At 38.0% G+C, this 20,736-nt stretch overlaps 3 protein-coding genes across 5 annotated transcripts; 1 reads left to right on the top strand and 2 right to left on the bottom strand.

Annotated features, from left to right (window-relative positions):
* Positions 1-74: 74 nt before the first annotated feature.
* On the bottom strand, positions 75-8,656 carry zc3h14 (zinc finger CCCH-type containing 14). 3 transcript variants are annotated; one of them, XM_051874597.1, is made up of 17 exons: positions 8,472-8,656; positions 7,970-8,012; positions 7,342-7,456; positions 6,977-7,017; positions 6,721-6,880; positions 6,323-6,641; positions 6,066-6,232; positions 5,839-5,936; positions 4,190-4,318; positions 4,024-4,101; positions 3,297-3,456; positions 2,584-2,783; positions 2,114-2,255; positions 1,260-1,396; positions 1,088-1,164; positions 366-472; positions 75-286 (listed from the first exon to the last, which is right to left on the bottom strand). In XM_051874597.1, the coding sequence occupies exons 1-17, from the start codon at positions 8,505-8,507 to the stop codon at positions 283-285; spliced, it is 2,013 nt and encodes a 670-aa protein (XP_051730557.1). In that variant the 5' UTR covers positions 8,508-8,656; the 3' UTR covers positions 75-282. The 3 variants fall into 3 exon arrangements, with proteins under 3 accessions (XP_051730557.1, XP_051730555.1, XP_051730556.1); XM_051874595.1 differs by having other exon boundaries at positions 75-472; XM_051874596.1 differs by having other exon boundaries at positions 75-472; positions 6,323-6,638.
* A 523-nt stretch (positions 8,657-9,179) lies between these two features.
* On the top strand, positions 9,180-15,061 carry rmdn3 (regulator of microtubule dynamics 3). Its single transcript, XM_051874598.1, has 12 exons — positions 9,180-9,605; positions 9,733-9,904; positions 11,394-11,534; positions 11,643-11,964; positions 12,418-12,520; positions 12,701-12,761; positions 13,389-13,464; positions 13,567-13,644; positions 13,989-14,087; positions 14,193-14,246; positions 14,423-14,503; positions 14,610-15,061. The coding sequence occupies exons 1-12, from the start codon at positions 9,446-9,448 to the stop codon at positions 14,694-14,696; spliced, it is 1,434 nt and encodes a 477-aa protein (XP_051730558.1). The 5' UTR covers positions 9,180-9,445; the 3' UTR covers positions 14,697-15,061.
* Positions 15,062-15,100: 39 nt separating this feature from the next.
* On the bottom strand, positions 15,101-20,610 carry rad51 (RAD51 recombinase). Its single transcript, XM_051874600.1, has 10 exons — positions 20,514-20,610; positions 19,655-19,749; positions 19,440-19,577; positions 18,785-18,902; positions 18,599-18,690; positions 17,263-17,357; positions 17,075-17,188; positions 16,866-16,995; positions 15,646-15,767; positions 15,101-15,565 (listed from the first exon to the last, which is right to left on the bottom strand). Exons 2-10 carry the CDS (start codon positions 19,742-19,744, stop codon positions 15,442-15,444), a joined length of 1,023 nt encoding a protein of 340 aa, XP_051730560.1. The 5' UTR covers positions 19,745-19,749; positions 20,514-20,610; the 3' UTR covers positions 15,101-15,441.
* Between the last annotated feature and the right edge of the window lie 126 nt (positions 20,611-20,736).

Below are 20,736 nucleotides of genomic sequence, written 5' to 3'. Positions count from 1 at the left end.
CACACTTTGGCATTCAAAACTTCTGAGATGGTGATCCACACTGTTACATGTTTACAAAGTAAAGACGACATTCATGTGTGTATTGTTGACATTTAATACACAAAAGATATTCTGCAAACAGTTTACAGAAAGTAGCATTTTATAAAATTCATTTGTTTTAAAAATTAATCAAAAAACATAAAAGCACAAAACAAAAATGTTCAGATTGATGTCAGAAGAGACCGAGGAAGCTCTGCATGAACTGTAGAAACACTGCAGCTTGATCACTCACTTGATTGTTTCTCAACTGTGGGGAAAGAAACAGAACATTAGTCATTACAGAAGTTCGATTCACAGGTAAATCTCAAACACTGAGTTTGCTGTACCTGCTTTGTGTTTTGGTCCATTTCAGAGCACTTCTGGGCGGCACTGCCACAGCTGGATGGTAGAAAGTACAGTCTGCTCGCTTACACTGCGCCGCAAATCTACACGGCTGCAAAAAAATATTAAGAGATATGAGCATATAAACATACTTTTAGCATCGGAGTCAAAATGCATTAAAACATAAGATTCTTAAATCCCAATTTGGAATAACATGCACAAAGAGTAATTAAACACTGTCAATTTTGATTTTATGTTGACTTATGTATCAGTTTAAAGTTTGAAATAATAAAGATTTTTAATGTTTTTGGGGGGAAAAAAGCTGGTAACACTTTAATTTGTAAAAAATATATTAATATATACATTGTTAGTTAATGCATTTACTAATGTTAACAAATGAGACCTTATTGTAAAGTGTTACCAAGAAGTTTCTAATGCTCACCAACGCTGCATTTATTTGATCAAAAATACAGTAATATTGTGAAATATTACAATTTAAAAGACCCATTTTCTATTTGAATATATTTTAAAATATAATTTATTCCTGTGATCAACGCTGAATTTTCAGCATCATTACTCCAGTCTTCAGAGTCACATGATCCTTCTAATGTGTGTAAATGTTTACATCAGATTTCAGCTTTATATGAGTTTGTGTTTCACGGACATTTTGAACACCACATAATAAAAATATACCCCTCAAAGTGAAACCAGCTGATGTAGAACTCACTTTAGGGTGGTAGAACGGACAGTCTGGCTTTTTACACTCTGGGAAGAAACGGCACACGCTGCTGGTTGGAGCTGGAGCTACAGGGTCAGAGGTCACAAGGTCAGATGTCAGCAGCTGTATCAAAGTGCCATTTTTAACACATTCCCATGTAGTTTATCTTTGTCCTACACACCTGCTCTTGTAGGGTTGCCGTTGACTCTTCTGCTGACGTGTGTGAATGGACAGTCTGCTTTGGTGCACTTTGCATCGAACTTACAGTTTGGATGAATAAACAGACATTTGTCTGCAAATTTACAGTTGGGAAACATTCTGCAACAGAACCAAAAACAACATGATTACATATTACGCATTTCTACATAACATACAAAAATATTACAGTCACCACATCTAGTTGTTCTTAAGGAGGTCTGTATAATTAAGATAGTTTAGTCATGTCCACCACGCATGTTTCCTGGAGGACGTTCACAAGGCACAGCCTCAGTGCTCAAGGAATAAGATGCTGAAATTGTCTTGAAATATATTGTTCAAAAATGATACAAAAATTCTGTAAATGTACGCAAAACATCCCATAGAAGGTTTTATGTGCTGGCAGTCCAGTGGTTACTGTTCAAGCGAACCGGACTAAAGCTGTCTTCTAGACAATATTCCTTGTTTAAATAATTTCTGGCCAAGGCATACGCAAAATAAAGTGGCAAGGCGCGGTTGAGTTAGTAGTGTGTTAAAACTCGCGGTTATGGTAAGGGGCGTGACATTTCCCAAACACGCTTAAAGCGGTTGACCAATCGCAACACACTGCTCTAGCTGACCAATCAGAGCACACTGCGCTTTTCAGAAGGAGGGGCTTCATAGAGACAGGAACTAAACAGAGCGTTACTGTAAGACTGGGAAGAGAGGAGCTGCAACGATGTAAAATGTGTGAAAAATAATGTGTTTTTTAAACATTCAAGCATGAAAACCTATTCTAGTACACCCCAAAAACAAGATTTTGTAAAAGGGCATAATATGGCCTCTTTAATATGTTCTCACTTGCACTGTGTGTTGGGGTGATGGTACAAACACTCGTCTCCGCTCTTGCACGCAGGCCAGAACTTGCAGCGCTCTGGAAGTTTCTGCCGCTTAGCCTGAACCGGCTCTGTGTCCATGTCCTCCAGCTCATCCATCTCTCTATCTGCAGAAGACAGAGAATGAAGGTGAGCAGGGCACAAATTGGAGAGGAATGTTGACTACAGCTAGAATAAATGATGTGTCACATGACTACACTACGAAAATGGTCCGGGTTTTGTATTAAAATTAAGCTGGCATAATGGTCATTACCACAGAAAAATAATGAGCAATTGATCATTAACCCTAACTTGTTACTGATCATCAAAAACACACATCCCAACATAGTTGTGTGTTATACAAATCATTTTAGGGGATACATTTTCCAGAAAAAAACAGCTGTATTGTGATATACACTGTTATTGCAGTACAAGTTACCTAGATAGCTATCTTACCACCAGCGTTTATAAATTCAGTGCCGAGTCTGAGGTGGATGGAAGGTTTGGGTTTGTCATTTTCCGGAAGATTAGAGGTCGTGTTGAACTCGTCCTCAGGCTCCATCTCCTGATCTGTGCGGCTGGCTAATGGACTGGGAACTCCATCCAATGTCACGATAAACTTTGGACTCGAGCCGCCCGCGCCCTCCGCTTTCTCTCTGTGTGGGAAGAGAACCAGATATGAGCGCATACACTACCATCAGTTTTTTAATACTTTATTCAGTAAGGATGCATTAAACTGATCAAAAGTGACAGTAAAGACATTTATGTTACAAAATATTTCTATTTCAAATAAATACTAATGCAAAAAAAAAAAAAAAAAAAAAAAAAATAAATCTGAAGCAACGCAACTGTTTTCAACATTGATAATTAGAATGTTTCTTGAGCAGCAAATCATCATATTAGAATGATTTCTGAAGGATCATGTGACACTGAAGACTGACATAATGATGATGAAAATTCAGCTTCGATCACAGGAATAAATTACATTTTAAAATATATTCAAACAGAAAACAGTTGTTGTAAATTGTAATAATATTTTGCAATATCACTGTTTTTACTGTATGTTTGATCAAATAAAGGAGGAGATGTCTTTCTACTTAAAAATATTATCAACCTCAAACTTTACTGTACAATACTGTATATGGATAAAAATACAGATCTGAATGTACCTGGCCTGCACCATTCTGGATGTGGTGGGCGGGTCTTCATTCTGATTGACAGTAGTAAGCCTGCTCCTGACTGGTGGAGTCTGTTCCAGCTCTGGTTTCCTCATGATGAACGAACGTGTGTCCAGAGCCTTGAGTCTCGCCGCCTCTAAAACCTGCAGCTCTGAATCAAAACAACCACAGGTCTGAGTTAGTACACCACTGTTCAACGTTTAAGGGGTTGGTACGATTTTTTTTAATGTTTTGGAAAGTCATTCTAATATGCTGATTTGCTGCTCAAGAAACATTTCTTCTTATTATCAATGTTGAAAACAGTTGTGCTTTACATTTTGTGGAAACCTTGACACATTTTGTTCAGGATTCTTTGATGAATAGAAAAGAACAGCATTTATTTGAAAGATTTTTTGTCATTTAGAAATCTTTACTGTCACCTTTGAACAATTTAACACATCCTTGCTGAATACAGAAAAAAAAAAATCCCTTACTGACCCTGAACTTTTGAATGCTAGTGTACATTCAAATAACTAAATGCCACATAAAAAACTGGTTAGTTGCTTTACACGTTGCTCAGATGGTCTCTTCCTGTCTACGTGGGCGGTTGCATGTTGCGGACCATTTCCTCAAATGTCTGGGACATTACATGAGACTACTGAGCATCACAGAATGTGACTGAATGACATCCATAGTACAATTAAGCTGTACTTTGCTATTAAGTGGTCATATCTCTCACCGTATTCACTGAGCTGCTCTTGGCTGTCCTCCTCTGGAAGCTCCAACTGCAGACGAGATGCTAAAGCTCTGGATTGGGCTGCAAAACACAAAAGAGAAAGAAATGTGTAGTCTGATTTCTAGTTCCTTCTGACAACACAATACTTCTTTAAGCAACAGATGCTTACTATTGTGCAGTGTCTCCTGGGGCGTGAGAGCATGCAGGTGCTCCTGGACCAACCGAATTGCAGCGTTACTCATCTCGTCACTGGCTGAACGTGTCCGTGGCGCTACAGGGACCGTCTGCCGCTGGGGAACTGGACATGAGAATATAGACCAAAGTTATTATCATTAACTAAAACTTTTGAAAAAATTTCTGTTCATTGAAATAAAGCTGAAATAAAATAAATTAAATATAAATATTAGATGAAAACTTAAAGCTAAAGATAAAAACTTCTAATCTCTAATCGTTTCCCCTCATGATCTCCTCCATACCGCTTTAAAATATATCATTCTGTGCAGAATTCAAATGGGTCCAATACGTTTTGTGGTCTATGGCGACTCACGCATATGATCCGCTCTGTGCTATTGTGTCTCTGGACCGGAGCAGACTGTGCCACACTGTGGCGGTTCGCATTACACTAACATTAAACCAGACATCATTCGCCTCAATGGAAAGCATGTTTACACCGTCTTAATCCTTCCCTATCCCCTATATAGTGCACTATGTACCATTTACCATGTAGAAAATAATAAATGTGTGAACAAGTGACTGATTTCACCCACAGCTTCAGCATCTATTTATAATGTATGGGGCGGGATGCTTTAGATTCTAGAGAGCATCTGATTGGACAGAAGATCTGATGAGAAGCTGAAGGGCAGCGTGACGTCATCAAAATTGTTGATCCATACTGGCGGAGTTTTGAACGCTTATATCTTCTAAATACGAATTTTATCATTGTTTTGGAGCGCACTAGCTTTCAGATAACAGTAAGGCTAACATATTGATACTAAAAGCCAAACAACTTCAATTTTGATTTCATGGTGACTTCAAATGAGGAATATTGTGACATGTTTGTTCCTGTAAGAAAACTCAAGGCTACAATGGAGGCGTTTCAGAGAGAGAAACAGTGACACTGATACAGAGAATAACTCCCGTTGGAGTGACTTTAGGCATAATAGGACCCCTTAAAATTAAAAATTAGAAAAGTTGCCTTGGCAAATAACTGAAATAAATAACGCTAAAATTACAAACGGGAAATATATAAAAACTAAACCTGAAATAAAAAAAATAAAAAATTAACAAAAATTACAAAAGCACATAAAATTAATGGGGAAAAAAAAAAAAAAAAAAAAGTATAAAAATATATAAAAAAGCTAATTCACAAAAAGATATTCAGGAAGAAGGGTCATATTTATAGACATAGGTCAAACAACAATCTCCAGGATGGCTTGAGCTTCCAATCATATGACTTAAGAGTCAAACCTTACCATGTATGGCATTTCAAGAAATATCATAACAAGTAAGAAATGTATGTGCGTAAATGCGTGTGTGTCTTCAACTTCTGGTTGTTTGCGAGAGTGTCAGTGTGTCCAAGGACTACTACTACTTGTTTTGTCTAGGTAGGTACATGATGTGCATAATGGAAAAAACCCAAGACACAAAGAAAGTCAAAAAGTGAAGCCCAAGAAATAAGAAATTATTTAACAGTTATATAAATATTAACTGATACAAACAGATCAACTCAATAGGTCACATTTCAGTTCAATATTTAATAATTGCACTGTGTTGAGTCAAAACATTTGTTCTTATTAATTGTAATATTAAATGTTGAACCTGTGTATGTAGTAGTCTTGTTGATGGATTCCTGAGCTTCTGAGATTGCTTTGAGGATCAGATTTTTGTTGGCTTGTTTGGCTGGTGGGAGAGAAGGCCTGCGAAATACACAAAAAAAACAAATTACTTCTGTTAGGAAGAGTAAACAATCCATCTTGGCAATAATATCCGAAAACATCATTATCATTTCAAAAATGTGTTTCCTATTATTTCAGAGAGGGACGTACTTGCGCTCAGGTTTTGATGGCAGAGACACTTTGCTAGCCATACCATAGTCTTCCTCGTCTTCATCCTCCTCCTCATCCAGTTCATCAGCCTCCTGCCCGCGTTCATGACCTCTGTGAACCCGAACCACTGAACTGGCCATGGGCGCTTTTCGTTTCCGGTACAAATCCTGCCAGAAGGATGACATTCATTGAGGTGATGAGCTGTGGAATCAGAGCAGGACTGAACTGATGCTTTGAATAAATCGAAATTCACTCACCCTGCTGCTCTCTGCTGAGCTCCTGTAGCCCCGCTCATGGCTGGATCCTGACCTTTCCTGACCTCTTGTGACGTCTGTGGACCTGTAAGCGTCCGCCGTCCGTCTTGAAGACTCCACAGCTGGCCGAGGCCTCTCTGCTGTCGAACGGCTGTATAAAGCCTGCGTGTGAACCGAGGTCAAGCTCTGCTCCAGAGGGTCATAGCCAATGAGGTCATCGTCCAGGTCGGGCTTGATGTCAATCACAGCTTCAGCCGATGCCTCCATCAGTGGTTTGACAGCGGATGTGAGTCGGGAGGGTCTTTCAGAAGAGCCTCTCCTACTAGATAATATAAAAATGTGAGAGTTTGTAATCAATTTTATTTTGACATATACAGCCCCAAGTCGTGAGAATGAAATACCTGGCGCGGTTCTCATGGGCGGAGCTCGAGACACGCCCCTCCACCTTATCAGAGCGCGAGCTGGAAACAGCGAGAGCGCGAGGCTCCGCCCCCCTCCTTTTGCTTTCTGCTGGGATGCTCGTCTCTGAGTGCACAACAGGAGGACGGACAGATGTGGGCTCTGCACAAGAAAAAAAGTTAAAGTAAAAATATGCACTATGGGATGCAACAAGTCACGTGATGTGAGTGTAAACAACATCTCCAACATGAAACATACCAACTGCAACTGATCTCAGCTTTTCCAGAACACCATGTAACCTACAACACACACAAAGAGCATTTACTTCATTGCTTTTAACCTTCTCTTTACTGGGTTTAAGCAGCACAACTGTTTTCAACATTGATAATAATCAGAAATGTTTCTTTAGCAGCAAATCAGCATATTAGAATGATTTCTGAAGGATCATGTGACACTGAAGACTGGAGTAATGATGCTGAAAATTCAGCTTTGACTACAGGAATAACTTTTCATTTATTTTAAACTTTAATAATATTTCACAATATCACTGTTTTACTTTACTTTTCATCAAATAAACTGTCTTGGTGAGCATGAGAGACTAAGAGACACCAAACCAAACCTACCATACGGTGAACTTGATGGTATTGTTGCCTAGAAACAAGGACAGGTCATCCGCCATCTGCTGCGGGTTCTTCTTATTGGCCACCATGACCATGATGTAATCCGGAAGCTCCTCGTCTGACAGAGACGCATGGTAAAATGTTTAATCCAATGAACCATCATATTAACCATCATAGAAACAGTTTAATCTTGTTTATAATACAGAAATGCATTAGGATGTAATTATTTACTGCTAATTTAACCCTGAATAATGATGATTACAACCCATTTGTTCAATTTTCTCCTACCGTTTAAATGTATTTGCTGCTTTCTTAGTTACTCTGCACTGTTATATTACTTAATGCTACTCATTTTGCTTGTTTATTTACACTATTGTACTTTTATATTTCAGAATACATCACTGTACACAGCTGTGCAACACAAATATAAAGTTTCTGTCATGCAAGAGTGAAAATGTAAATGCCACTTCGATCCGATTCTCTAGAAAACTTACTAAACTTCCTGTTTTGCAGATGACAAGATTTTCCTGTTACAGTTTGCTGCAGCAAGCATACTACAAATAACTCATGAAAACACAATACAGTTGAGCAAAACTAGACCATGTTGATCTGGATTGATGTGAGATCTTACCCACATAAGCGCCAAGCTCCTGCAACTTTCCTTTGATCGCCGCCTGAAAAACATTATTACAGGAGAAAATAAATAAATGAAGAACTTTGTCTGCACTGAAACATTAGTATTAAACACCAAAATAACCTTGACAGAGCACTGTGGTGGTATCATTGTACAAGTGACGCCATCACATGACTATAACATGGCTCTTTAAAATAAATCATGGTACTGAAAGCTCATATAACATAGTATTTACATGGTACTCCCGCAACGTCCTTCAAATAACACTATGATACTTAGTGAAGATATGATATCAAAACACACAACAATCACCCAAACAAACTCTTTACTCTATTTTAAAATACAGAAAACATTCCGAACACGCTCAATAATAAGGAAACGCACGTGATAAAAGACAGAAAACGAGTAATAACACACACGCAAACATACATTGAAACAACTGTGTAGGCAAGCTAGCATGCTAAACAGAGCTGAATGCAAAGCAATTTAAAAGGTTTACCCTTATTTTCTTGCTAATCTCCGTTCCAATCTCCATATTTATTTAGTGTGTTGCTTTACCTCGGATTAAGATATTATTTTAATTAATAGAATTCTAAGAAAAGAGGAAAGAGTAAGAGTTTTGCTGTTGCTAGGCCTCGCGTCCGGCTTCTCTATTCATACTGCGCACGCGCCGCCCATTCAGCTCGACAGAATAATTTTATTAATATAAACAAATATACAAGTGTCAATAATTTTGAAATGTGTTTTTGGACACAGTTCTTTTGAATCGTCTGTTTATATAAATAAAATCGTCTGTTTATATAAATAAAACTACTGCTATAATTACATTAATAATAATAATAATTTATTATTACATTTAGTGTTTTTAGTTTTATTTTATTATATACTTGATGATTAGACCAAAAAAGTCATTAAATCTTCGTATAGAAAATGGTAAAAAAACAACAACATGGATACAAAGATATGTTTTAAACTAGATTTTTAAAAGATTTCTACAACTTCTTTGTCAGAGACCCTTGATATTAATTATTATTGTAGTCTATACCTTTTTCATTTTCGTTTTACTGTGTATTTTTTAATTTCTCCCCGAATTTTTTATTATTTTTCACTTTATTTTCTGTTTTCTTGTTCAATGATATGGTTTTGTTTTCTAGTAGTTTATAATATGAAAAACAGTTTCGTGACTCCTCCTGTCCGCAAGGGTGCGCTAATGCACCCACATACACACACTCTCTCACACATGCATACAAACATACGCATGTCGTTAGCTGTCAAACAGTGTAAGTTTGATGTGTTTCAGATATTTAGGCATTAATTCAATAATCAAAAGTGAGAAGATGAGTCAGAGTTGTGTTTATATCTCTAAATCATAAGAATAAATATGAATAAAGTGATCGCGAGTTAGATCCGCGCGAGAGAAACGCAGATGTACTGATATAGGAGGATTCAGGGGGATTTTACAGGCAGGAAACGATGAGCTGGTTCGGTAGGAGCACAGTGATCGGTCTTGGTGTCGGTGTGACTATCAGCACCGGCCTGATCGCATTGTTGATCATTAAAGAGGCTCTCAGGAGGAGAAACCGCCGCCGTCTGCTTCTGCACAACACGAGCTCCGGATTGCAGAATGACGCAGGTATGGACCAAAAACACCATGTACATCATCACTCAAAACATCGTATATCACTCGTTAAATATGACCTGGCACAAAAGGCACATGGATATGGCACTAATGATGAGCTTCTCTGTCTGTGTTTATTCAGTGGACTCCGCGGCTTTTTCTGCAGCAGTGAGGGGTTTGTCTCCTGAGCAGCATGTGGAACTGAGGAAGACTCTGGATGAGGTGATGAAGAGCGTGTCCAGTCTGAGGAATGAGATCGCAGAGCTGCGTGAGGGTCTGAGGGACATCACCACCACCATCGCTGAAGATGTGAAGTGGGTGATCAGTGTTTCTTCTCATCTGATCTTCTTTGTCATCCCACATGGCATCTGTCACCTTATCTCATTTGAGTCTCCCTCTTGCCTCATCTGACTCACTTCCTCTCACATTTATTTATTTTCACTCATCTAATCTGAGTCTCTCAAATCTCTGTGAGTATCTGAGTATCTATTGTCTCATCTCACACTCTCCTGTCTCATCTGAATCTACATCCTGTCTCATCTCTCCTTTCATTCTCTCTTTTGTCTCATCTGACTTTCACATGTCTCATCTGAGAGTCTTGTCTCATTTGAGTCTCCAATTGAGCTCTTTCCTTTCATCTTATTCTCCCTATTGTTTCTTCCGACTTTCACTTCACTCATCTGAGTCTCCCTCCTACCTCATCTGACTCTTGTTTCATTTGGGTCTCCGTTGTCTCAGCTCACTTCCTCTTTTCTCATCTTATTCTCTCTCTTGTCTCATCTGACTTTCACCTGTCTCATCTGAGTCTCCCTCCTGTCTCATCTGACTTGTCTCATTTGTTCTCAGTCTCAATTGTTTCAGCTGACTCATTCTCTTTCTTCTGGCCTTCACTTGTCTCATTTGAGTCTCTTTTGTTTCTTCTGACTTTCACTTGTCTCATCTGAGTCTCTCTTATGTCTCATCAGACTCTCGTCTCATTTGAGTCTCCATTGTCTCAGCTGACTGTCTTTCCTCTCATTCTCTTGTTTCTTCTGCCTTTCACTTGTCTCATCTTAGTCTCTCTCCTGTCTCATCTGACTCTCGTCTCATTTGAGTCTCCATTGTCTCAGCTGACTTTCTCCCCTCTTCTCTTATTCTCTCTCTTGTTACCTCTGACTTACACTTGTTTCATCTAAGTCTCCCTCCTGTCTCATCAGACTCTTCTCTCTGAGTTTAAGTCTCCATTGTCTCAGCTGACTTTCTCTCCTCTCATTCTCTTTTGTTTCTTCTGACTTTCACTTGTCTCATCTGAGTCTCCCTTCTGTCTCACCCAACTTTCTTGTCTCATTTGAGTCTCTCTTGTTTCTTCTGACTTTCACTTGTCTCATCTGAGTCTCTCTCCTGTCTCATTTGAGCCTCCATCGTCTCAGCTGACTTTCTGTCCTCTTCTCTCATTCTCTCGGTTTCCTATGACTTTCACTTGTCTTACCTGAGTCTCTCTCCTGTCTCATTTGAGACTCCAATGTCTCAGCTGACTTTCTCTCCTCTCCTCTCATTCTCTCTTTTGTTTCTTCTGACTTTCACTTGTCTCATCTGAGTCTCCTGTCTCATCAGACTCTTGTCTCATTTGAGTCTCCATTGTTTCAGCTGATTTTCTCTCCTCTTATTCTCTCTCTTGTTTCTTCTAACTTTCACTTGTCTCCCTCCTGTCTTATGGGACTGTCTTTTCTCTTTTTAGTCTCTCTTGTCTCCATTCTTTCATCTTATTCTCTCTCTTGTTTCTTCTGACTCTCACCTGTCTCATCTGAGTCTCTCTTTTTTCAGGAAGACTGTGGAGGAGAATCAAAGATCGCGGCGGCGACGGGCGTTTATGCCGAGGGAACGCTCTGAATCCGTGAGCTCCAGCTCCATTTATTTCACCGCCAGCGCCGGGGCCACCAGTCTCTATGACGACAGTGAGGTTGGGTATGTCACAGTGTCATAGAGCTGCTGTGTCACACATGACGTTTGTACATCAGGATGCTGTGTAGCACTTGAGGTTGTGTTCATTTCAGTAATTGAGCTCTTCCACAGATACACCACGGCATATTCCAACGCTGAGTCCGACTACACGGACAGAGAGACGGATCGCGAGACAGATAAAGATGGTGAGGACGACGGCAGAGACTCAGATGAGGAGGAAGAGATGAGCTGCGCCACGGTGCTCACGCTGCGACAGGACGATTCGCAGCTCGAGGAAGAGGATGATGAAGATGCCGGGCTAATGGTGGACACTTTAACAGACATTCCCAGTCCTGAACTCACACTCCTGCTCGCCCAGTGTGATCTGCTGCATGCAGGGGACTCTGGGAAAAAAGCAGAGGGCTTCAAGCTGCTGACGGAGAACAGACCACTGGTGAGTGACTGATTTCTAGAGAGCAGATATTTAATTATAACCATAGAGATGTTTCTTGAGCAGCAAATCAGAATATTAGAATGATTTCCGAAGGATCATGTGACACTGAAGACTGGAGGAATGATGCTGAAAATTCAGCTTTGAACATATTAAATTAGTTTTGAATAGAAAACAATTATTTTTAAATTGTAATATTTCATAATATTACTGTTTTTATTATTGATCAAATAAATGCAGCCTTGGTTAAAATTAAACATTAAACATTTAAATTTAAACACTTAAAATGTATAAATATTAAAGATTTGAAGCAAGTGGCAAGTATTTTAAAAGAAAGATAGCGTAATTACATTGTTCAAACAAAATATTTCACAAAAGAGCGTTTGAAATGATAAAACAATAAAAATAAAGATAAATCATATAAACTAATAAAAATTGTGTTTCTTTTTGTGTCAGTATGCTGATAACATGGAGTTTATGTGGCGACTGGCTCGTGCATACAGCGACATGTGTGAGACGACAGACAACAGAGAAGAAAAGAGAAACTACGCAGAGCAAGGTAGGAAATAACATCTTAACATCATGCTTTGTGAGAAAGTCACTGTAAATGGATAGAAAACATCCCCTCCTGAGCATCTTAATTTAGGGAGCATTAAACACTCTATAGGGACCTTATGACCTGGAACGCAGCTTATAATGTACTATAAATGCACTGACCCCTGACCTTTTGACATTTAAGGTCATTATGAAGCTGAGGCAGCGCTGATGAGGAATGGACTGAGTGCAGATTGTCACAAGTGGTATGAAAACAACACACACATTCACACACTCTCTTCTGTGGAAGAGAGTTTCTGCCACAGAATAAAAAAAAAGGTAATTGCAACTTTTTATCTCACAATTCTAAGTTTAGTCAGAGTTGTGAGATATGAACTCAGAATTAAAAAGAAAAAAGTCAGAATTGTGAAATATAAATTTGGAATTGCGAGAAAAAAGTCAGAATTACAAGTCATAAACTCAGAATTGTGAGAAAAAAAAAGTCAGAATTTCAAATTATAAACTCGGAATTGTGAGAAAAAAGTCAGAATTGCAAGTTATAAACTCAGAATTGCAAGAAAAAAGTCAGAATTGCAAGTTGTAAACTCGGAATTGTGAGAAAAAAATCAGAATTGCAAGTTGTAAACTTGGAATTGTGAGAAAAAAAGAGAATTGTGAGATATAAACTCAATTGTGAGTCACAAAGTTTGAAGTGCAAGATATAAACTCGCAATTGTAAGGGGAAGAAATCAGAATTATGAGATAAAAAGTTGCAATTACCTTTTTAATTTTTTTTATTCTATGGAGGAAACAAACTTCCATACCCTTCACCTCTACTGTATGAGATGATTTGTAATATCTGTAGTTCATAATACATTGGCACTCTCTGTCAGGTTTGCCGTCCTCGCACGCTTGTCTTCACAGTACGAGAGCATTCACGGAAAACTGAAAAGCGGCCGCGTACTGAAGGTGAGCCAGTGACGCTTTACCTCAGCGTTTCAGATGAACTTCCTTCATTGACTTCAGGAGTGTGTGTTTAATGACTGTGTTTGCTCCGGGATGTTTTGACAGGAGCATTTGGATCGAGCTTTGGCTCTGCGTGACGATGATCCGATCTGTTTCTACCTGCTCGGCCGCTGGTGTTTAGAGGTCAGTTCAGACTGCTGAAACAATGGCCAACAATCTCGACAATAATTAACATGCCCCTATTACGCTTTTTTGGATATTACCTTTCATTTATTATGTAATATAGAACGTAAAAGGTCTGCAAACATTCAGTTGTTGTCTCCCAAAAGAAAGAACTGATTCTGAACTGTCTGAAATGAGTCGTCAGTAATTCCGGTCTCACGTCCTGCTTGAACCCATGTAGATTTGTAACAAATTTGCATAATGCCTACCTATGGTCTTTATTGGCTGAAACAAAAAGCCAATAAATGTTAAGCACTTTCAGACGACTGTACCAAACCCTCATAAGGACTGTGTGTGTGTTGTAGGTGAGCTCTCTGGGTTGGTTGGAGACGAAAGCTGCCGCCACACTTTATGAAACTCCTCCTACATCCTCACTGAATGAAGCTTTGGAGAACTTCCTCAAGGTATTGATGTGCTGCTGGACTTTTGATCAGTAGTATTATGATATGGATCTGAGATTTACAGCTTCATCAAACATGCGCTGATGTTTCTGATTGTCTGATCTCTAGGCGGAGGAGTTAAAACCAGGATTCTCTAAAACAGTTCGGCTTTATATCGCCAAGGTAACTATTGTCTACACATTATTCTTCAAGGCATGTCATTCTCTTAAAGGAACAGTTCACCTAAACATGACAGTTGTGTCATTGAGTTGTCATTCCAGACCTGTATGTCTAGATGAGCTGCTTTAAAGTGATTTCTTATTGGAATAAGAAGCATTTTATAATCTTGTTGTTTTCAGTGTCATAAGGAGCTCGGAAACATGTCAGAGGCCAGAAACTGGGTCCAGTTAGCTCTGAGCACACCAGCAGGAGCAAATGAGGTAGTAGTTTCACTAGGATTGGCACAAGTGTTAGTAGCATTTGGATACATTGTGACCTTTTTGTTGTAGTTTTAAGTTTCTCAGATCGATTGTTCTGTTTCTTCAGGATTCTGACAGCGCCGCTCTACAGGAGGAGCTAAAGGCTTTGATTGACAGCACTGCTGACCAATCTGCAAGCAGTATAGTTGATTAAGTGTGGGGTCTAAAGAAAATGGTCATCTAATATTTTTTACATTTCACCTAATATTTGCTCTATTTTATTTATTTAATGTTCTTTACAATAGATGTGCACTTAAAATTGATAATTTCCCTTTAGTAATCTGAAAAAAAAAAATCTATATATTAAAATTGTTTACATATCTCCTTCCAAGGTAAAACACTGCATTTCATTCCTTTTGAAAAAGATGAAGGCAACTTAAGTCATTCCTAGTTTTTTTTTTTATATTTAAACATGCTGTGAAATTATGTCTAATTAGTTACAAAATGCCTGATGTTTATTTAATTTTGAAATGAAGAGAATACCTGTAATATGTCAATAAAATTCAGCAGTTATCAGTATTTTGCTTTTTTCATGGTTCAATCCTCTTTTTAACTGTATATATGCAAACATACTTTTATTAGTTTAACAGATAAAATGCTTTATGAGTAGTTTATGTACAAGAAAAAGGTTCAGTCCAGACAAAACACAAATATAACAAAACATGTAAATAACAAAGATGCTGACATCACATTAAAGAGCAAATAATTACACCAGCTCACTCAGATCTGTCAATTTGCATATGTAAATAAACCATGAATTTCACTCTTAAGGGTTCACTCTTTTTTCAAAGTATAATTCTAGACAAAAACATTTCAACCATTTTAAAGGAGTCTTTCCTCCTCCTGATGGCCTCCTATCGCTCACAGTAGTGCAGGAAGGTTCTCTGATCAGCATCATTTCAGTCTTTGGCATCACCCACTCCATCAGCATTAATGGCAAACATGGCCTCCGCCTCAGGCAAACATGGGGAGTCGTAGATCTTACATATCCGCGTCTCACCTCGACCCTTCCGCAGATATAATCTGCAAGATAGACACAGAGACATTATAGAGTATGTGAGCATTAATCGACACCACGATCATCATCCACTGCTAAGTTTTACCGAGTAGTCGATGCGTGTGCCAGAATGTTTCCTCCAATCGGCTTCTTGGGATCTGCAGAAAACATGGCCGCTCCGTCCACCTGTGCTACCACCTGGTTAGTGATGACGACAGCCACGCCAAACTACAAAAGAGACAACACGCATATATCCATGAGCTCACGTTATATACACAAGACAGTAATGAAGGACTAGGAGCGCCACTTCAAAAAATAAAATAATTACAAAAAAATGCAAAATAATAAATCACTTTTCAGACCGATAAACATGTAAAACTTGTTTAAACAGTCAAATATTTAAAAAGCATAGTTAAATGTAAATACATGTGACATAAAAAACAAGATGTTTATTTAATGTTTAAAAAGTGTAGTTAAATGTAACAAACTAATAAATCACTTTAATTAAAAATAGATATTTAAAACTGTTTATTCATGTCCCAAAAAATTATGTACATGTAATATATTCATAAAACTTTAAGAAAGGCAACATTTAAACAACATTTTTATAAAGCATTTACAAATTGCTTTTTAATATCCATTTGATAACGGAGTTAAAAAAAATAAAATGAAAATGAAATAAAAATTAATAAAAACGACTTTTTAAAAACAAAATGGCAACATTGTACTTAAAGCCATATATATATATATATGTATATATATATATATATATATATAAAAATGCATAAAAATATTTTTAATATATTAATTATGCCTTGTAATGTACTGTATGGTCTCATGAATAATTATAACCATCGTTATAATAAATTATAATACTTATCTATTCACTGTTACACCTTTAGTAAATATAATGCATTAAAACACATGACAATCAACCAATTTCAGATGTAATCTGCAAATATTACAATGCATTTTAACTTTGGTTACAATTATTTATGAAGTGATATAATGCATTATAATGTACATTATGAATACCTTTATAATGCATTATACATATTCTTCATGTTACCATGGGTTACCAGAAAAAAAAAAAAAAAACAATAAAGGCAAAAACACACAAATTACTAAAAAATAAAAATATTACTAAAAAAAAAATATATAAAAAATAATTCTTTTTTTTTTTTTTTACACAAAACATTATAAAAGATACATTAGAAATTATTATAAAAGCCTTTTAAAAAAATAATATGGTCTTTTCTTAATAACAACAATAATCATCTTCTTGATTCTGCAAGGAGTTTGTAAACCTCTGAACAGCAGCGTTACCTCATCAGCGAGACGGAGCAGCATGCGCAGAAATCGGCCCAGATGCCCCTGACGGGCGGACAGCTCTCCTCGTCCAGAGTAATCTGTCCTGTAAAGTGCAGTAGCGCTGTCTACGATGAGCAGAGCGTATCTGAAGAGAGATTCAGAATATTTCAGCACGTCGAGCGAATGGAGACAGTCTGGAGTCAGTTTCTGGATGTGTGTGTTACCTGGACTCAGTCATCATAGCGGAGGCCTGATACAGCAGCTGCGTCTGATGGTCTGTGTTGAAGGCCCTGGCGTACGCCACATTATCCAGTACGTCACTGCCCACCAGCCCGTACCTGACACCGCAAACACAGAGTTCAATGTTTTGCACTTAATGGATTAATATGAATGTTCAGAAAGCGGCTCTGACCTCTCAGCTACAGCCAGCAGTCTCTCTGGACGGAAGGTTCCTTCTGTGTCGATGTACATGGCTTTTCCTTCCCCACCGCCCTGATCTATGGGCAGCTGAAATACAAAGTTCATACTTTAATAAAGCACTCGCATGAAAGTTATTGTGTTTACCTGCTTTACATGGTTATTGAGTTTAACAGAGGTTGAGAAACTGAATATAGCTTTGCACAAAATCATGTGATTTTATCATATTACTCTTATGTTAACACATACAGTAAATGCCCAGTTTCACAGACAAGGCTTAAGCCTAGTCCCAGACTAAAATGCATGTTTGAGCTGTTTATCTATTATTATCAATGTAGAAAACAGTTCTGCTGCTTCATATTTTTGTTGAAACTGATACATTTATTGTCAGAATTCTTAGATTAAAGGATTGGTTCACTTCAGAATTAAAATTTCCTGATAATTTACTCACCCCCATGTCATCCAAGATGTTTATGTCTTTCTTTCTTCAGTCAAAAAGAAATTAAGGTTTTTGAGGAAAACAATCCAAGATTTTTCTCCACATAGTGGACTTCAACAGTTATCAACGGGTTGAAGGTCCAAACTGCAGTTTCAGTGCAGCTTCAAAGGGCTCTACACGATCCCAGACGAGGAATAAGGGCCTTATTCGCGTTACGTAATCATGCTAGAAAGGTCATGCATCACAGGCGGAAGTACCAAGCAAGTGTTTACAAAGCGAACATGCAAAGACTAAGTCAAACGGCCTTTACAAAAAAAGGTAAAACAGCAATGTCAGACAATTTTGAAGTTGGAGGAGAAAATGAGATGGAGTTTTTTGCCCTTTCGCGGTACTTACGCCTACGTCACGTGTGACCTTTCCAACGTGATTACGTCATGCGTGACACATCGCAGAGCAGTGCAAGACGAGCATTTGTGGTTAAAAAGTATATAAATTGTTATTTTTTTTAAGAAAATGACTGATCGTTTCGCTGGATAAGACCCTTATTCCTCGTCTGTGATTATGTAGAGCCCTTTGAAGCTGCACTGAAACTGCAATTTGGACCTTCAACCCGTTGAACCCTGTTGAAATCCACTATATGGAGAAAAATCCTGGAATGTTTTCCTAAAAAACCTTAATTTCTTTTCAACTGAAGAAAGAAAGATATAAACATCTTGGATAACATGGGGGTGAGTAAATTATCAGGAAATTTTAATTCTGAAGTGAACTAATCCTATAAAAGAAAGTTCAAAAGAACCTTTTGTAACATTATAAATGTATTAACTGTCACTTTTGATCGATTTAATGCATCCTTGCTGAATACAAGTATTAAAAATAAATAAGTGTGCGTTACCTGGCAGGTGACAGCCAGTGTGTGACACAGCTGCGTCTTTCCAGTGCGGAACTCGCCGAACATCTCAGTGATGGATCCCGTCTCGATTCCTCCTGCAGAACACAGACAGAGAAAGATTGATTAGATCAGGGAATTACAGTATAGAGTGTATTATTTTCTGGCAGACAGTTCAGTTCAGTGTCGCACCCTGCAGGAGTTTATCAAGCTCTTTGGATCCTGTGGAGATCTGGATGATTTCAGCTCTGCGCTGGTGGAACTCAGTCGCTGTGGTGAAGCCCATGGGAACCATCTTAGCAGCCTCTGTCTGTTGGTTAAAGAGTTAGAGGTTTGTTCAAATCACTAACAAACAGAATAAGAGATAGCAATAGCCGCATTTCCACTGTCGGGCCATAAGCGAGCATGCTATTGCGTTACAGTGGCTAGTCGTGTTTCCACTGTCACTTCAGGGGCTTGATCGGGCCTTTTTAGGGCCTTCTGTACATCATATAAAGCGACGTGTCTCTTCAGAAAATTTGGACTAAGCCCTTGATTCATATGGATTAGTTTTACGATCTCTTTATTAACTTTTTGAAGCATCAAAGTGGAGTCAATGGAGGAACAGAAATCTCTCAGATTTCATTAAAAAGGTCTTCATTTGTGTTCCGAAGATGAACGAAAGTCTTACAGGTGTGGAACGACATGAGGGTGAGTAAATGATGACAGAATTTCCCTTTTTGGTGAACTAACCCTTTAATGGAGTTGTTTTGTGCATTTCTGGAGCATTTTTGTGCTCGAGGTCTAAAGTTTTAGCCTTGCACTGGCCTGACAGTGGAAAAGCAGCTAATGGTGACCAAGGTCTCACCAGGATCTTATCGGCTTTGGCTTCGCTGATTCCTTTGATGTTCAGCAGCTCTTTCTTGGGGGCGTACGCAACGGCCTCCACGGTGTGAAAACCACCATCTTCCAGCTTCTTAATGTCACTGCTGCTAATGCCACACTGCTGCAAAGAGATTACAACAACATCATCAATAAACATTCAAACCATGTTTGTGTTTATATCTGTCATGGCAGTCATACCTCCAGACGGGAAACAGGTTGAGGCCCAAAATTTTCCTCCTCCTCGATCTCAGCCTCCACCTCCACCCGGGATGCGTTCCTCATAGCCATATTTACTGCTCCAAAACACATTACACTTGTATATTATTATAGGCCACTAGTGATGTTTGTATATTAAAACTTCCTAAATTCATATTTTTTCCATAACACATGATTAGCTTAAGAAATTCAGCAGTATGTTTACATTTAAACCAAACACTTTCATAGTTGTAAACGAATGGTTCTATTAAACACCAGATCAGGTTTCAAACTCAACTTGACCAATATTTTAATGACTTTTCCAGGCGTTTGTGACAATTTACAAAAAATAACTTCAGAAAACAACGATATTATACATGTTTGGACATGTATCAAGCTATTATTTGAAATACCTAACGTTAGATATATTAATAATACCACAGTACTTTGATATATATAGCATAGTTTTAACATAGTACTCTAAGGTAACGTACCTCTGAGAATACCATGGTACTATTAGAAGTACCATGGTATTACAATCGGAAACAGTACTATTTTCTAAGAATCAAAAGCACAATGCGCAAATTAACTAAACTAACAAAACAATAATCAATTATTTATCCGCTAAAGATAGTAAACTGTATCTCCCCACATTGTAGGACATTAATTTAATAATCAGTCTGATTACGCTAAAAAACCCACAGAACACACACATCCTATAGCGCTCTCATCGACATAAACAATGTGTTTAAACATGTTCTCAAACTATAACTTATCTAAATGTGTCAGCGTAATCATGTAGACGTGTAATTATTACATTATTTAAATCTTTAATATCGTGATTATTGTTTTTGTCACTCACCCGCTGCAACTGTTGCTGCTGCTGTGCTCAGTCTGAATTTTCCCGCGTGCCGCCGTAAGTCCACGTTAACGACGTCATGACGTCATCGATGTTTCATAACATTATAATCAGTATTTTTTTTTTACATTACTTAAAATATAACTATATTAGTGAAACCGATGTTTGAGGACATTTGAAATAGTCATGATATGATATAGTTTCCAAAGTATCTTCAAGTATAATA

Source organism: Ctenopharyngodon idella, chromosome 20 (genome assembly GCF_019924925.1).
Source record: "Ctenopharyngodon idella isolate HZGC_01 chromosome 20, HZGC01, whole genome shotgun sequence".
Taxonomy (NCBI): Eukaryota; Metazoa; Chordata; class Actinopteri; order Cypriniformes; family Xenocyprididae; genus Ctenopharyngodon; species Ctenopharyngodon idella.
This window is presented reverse-complemented; position numbering and strand designations above follow the sequence as displayed.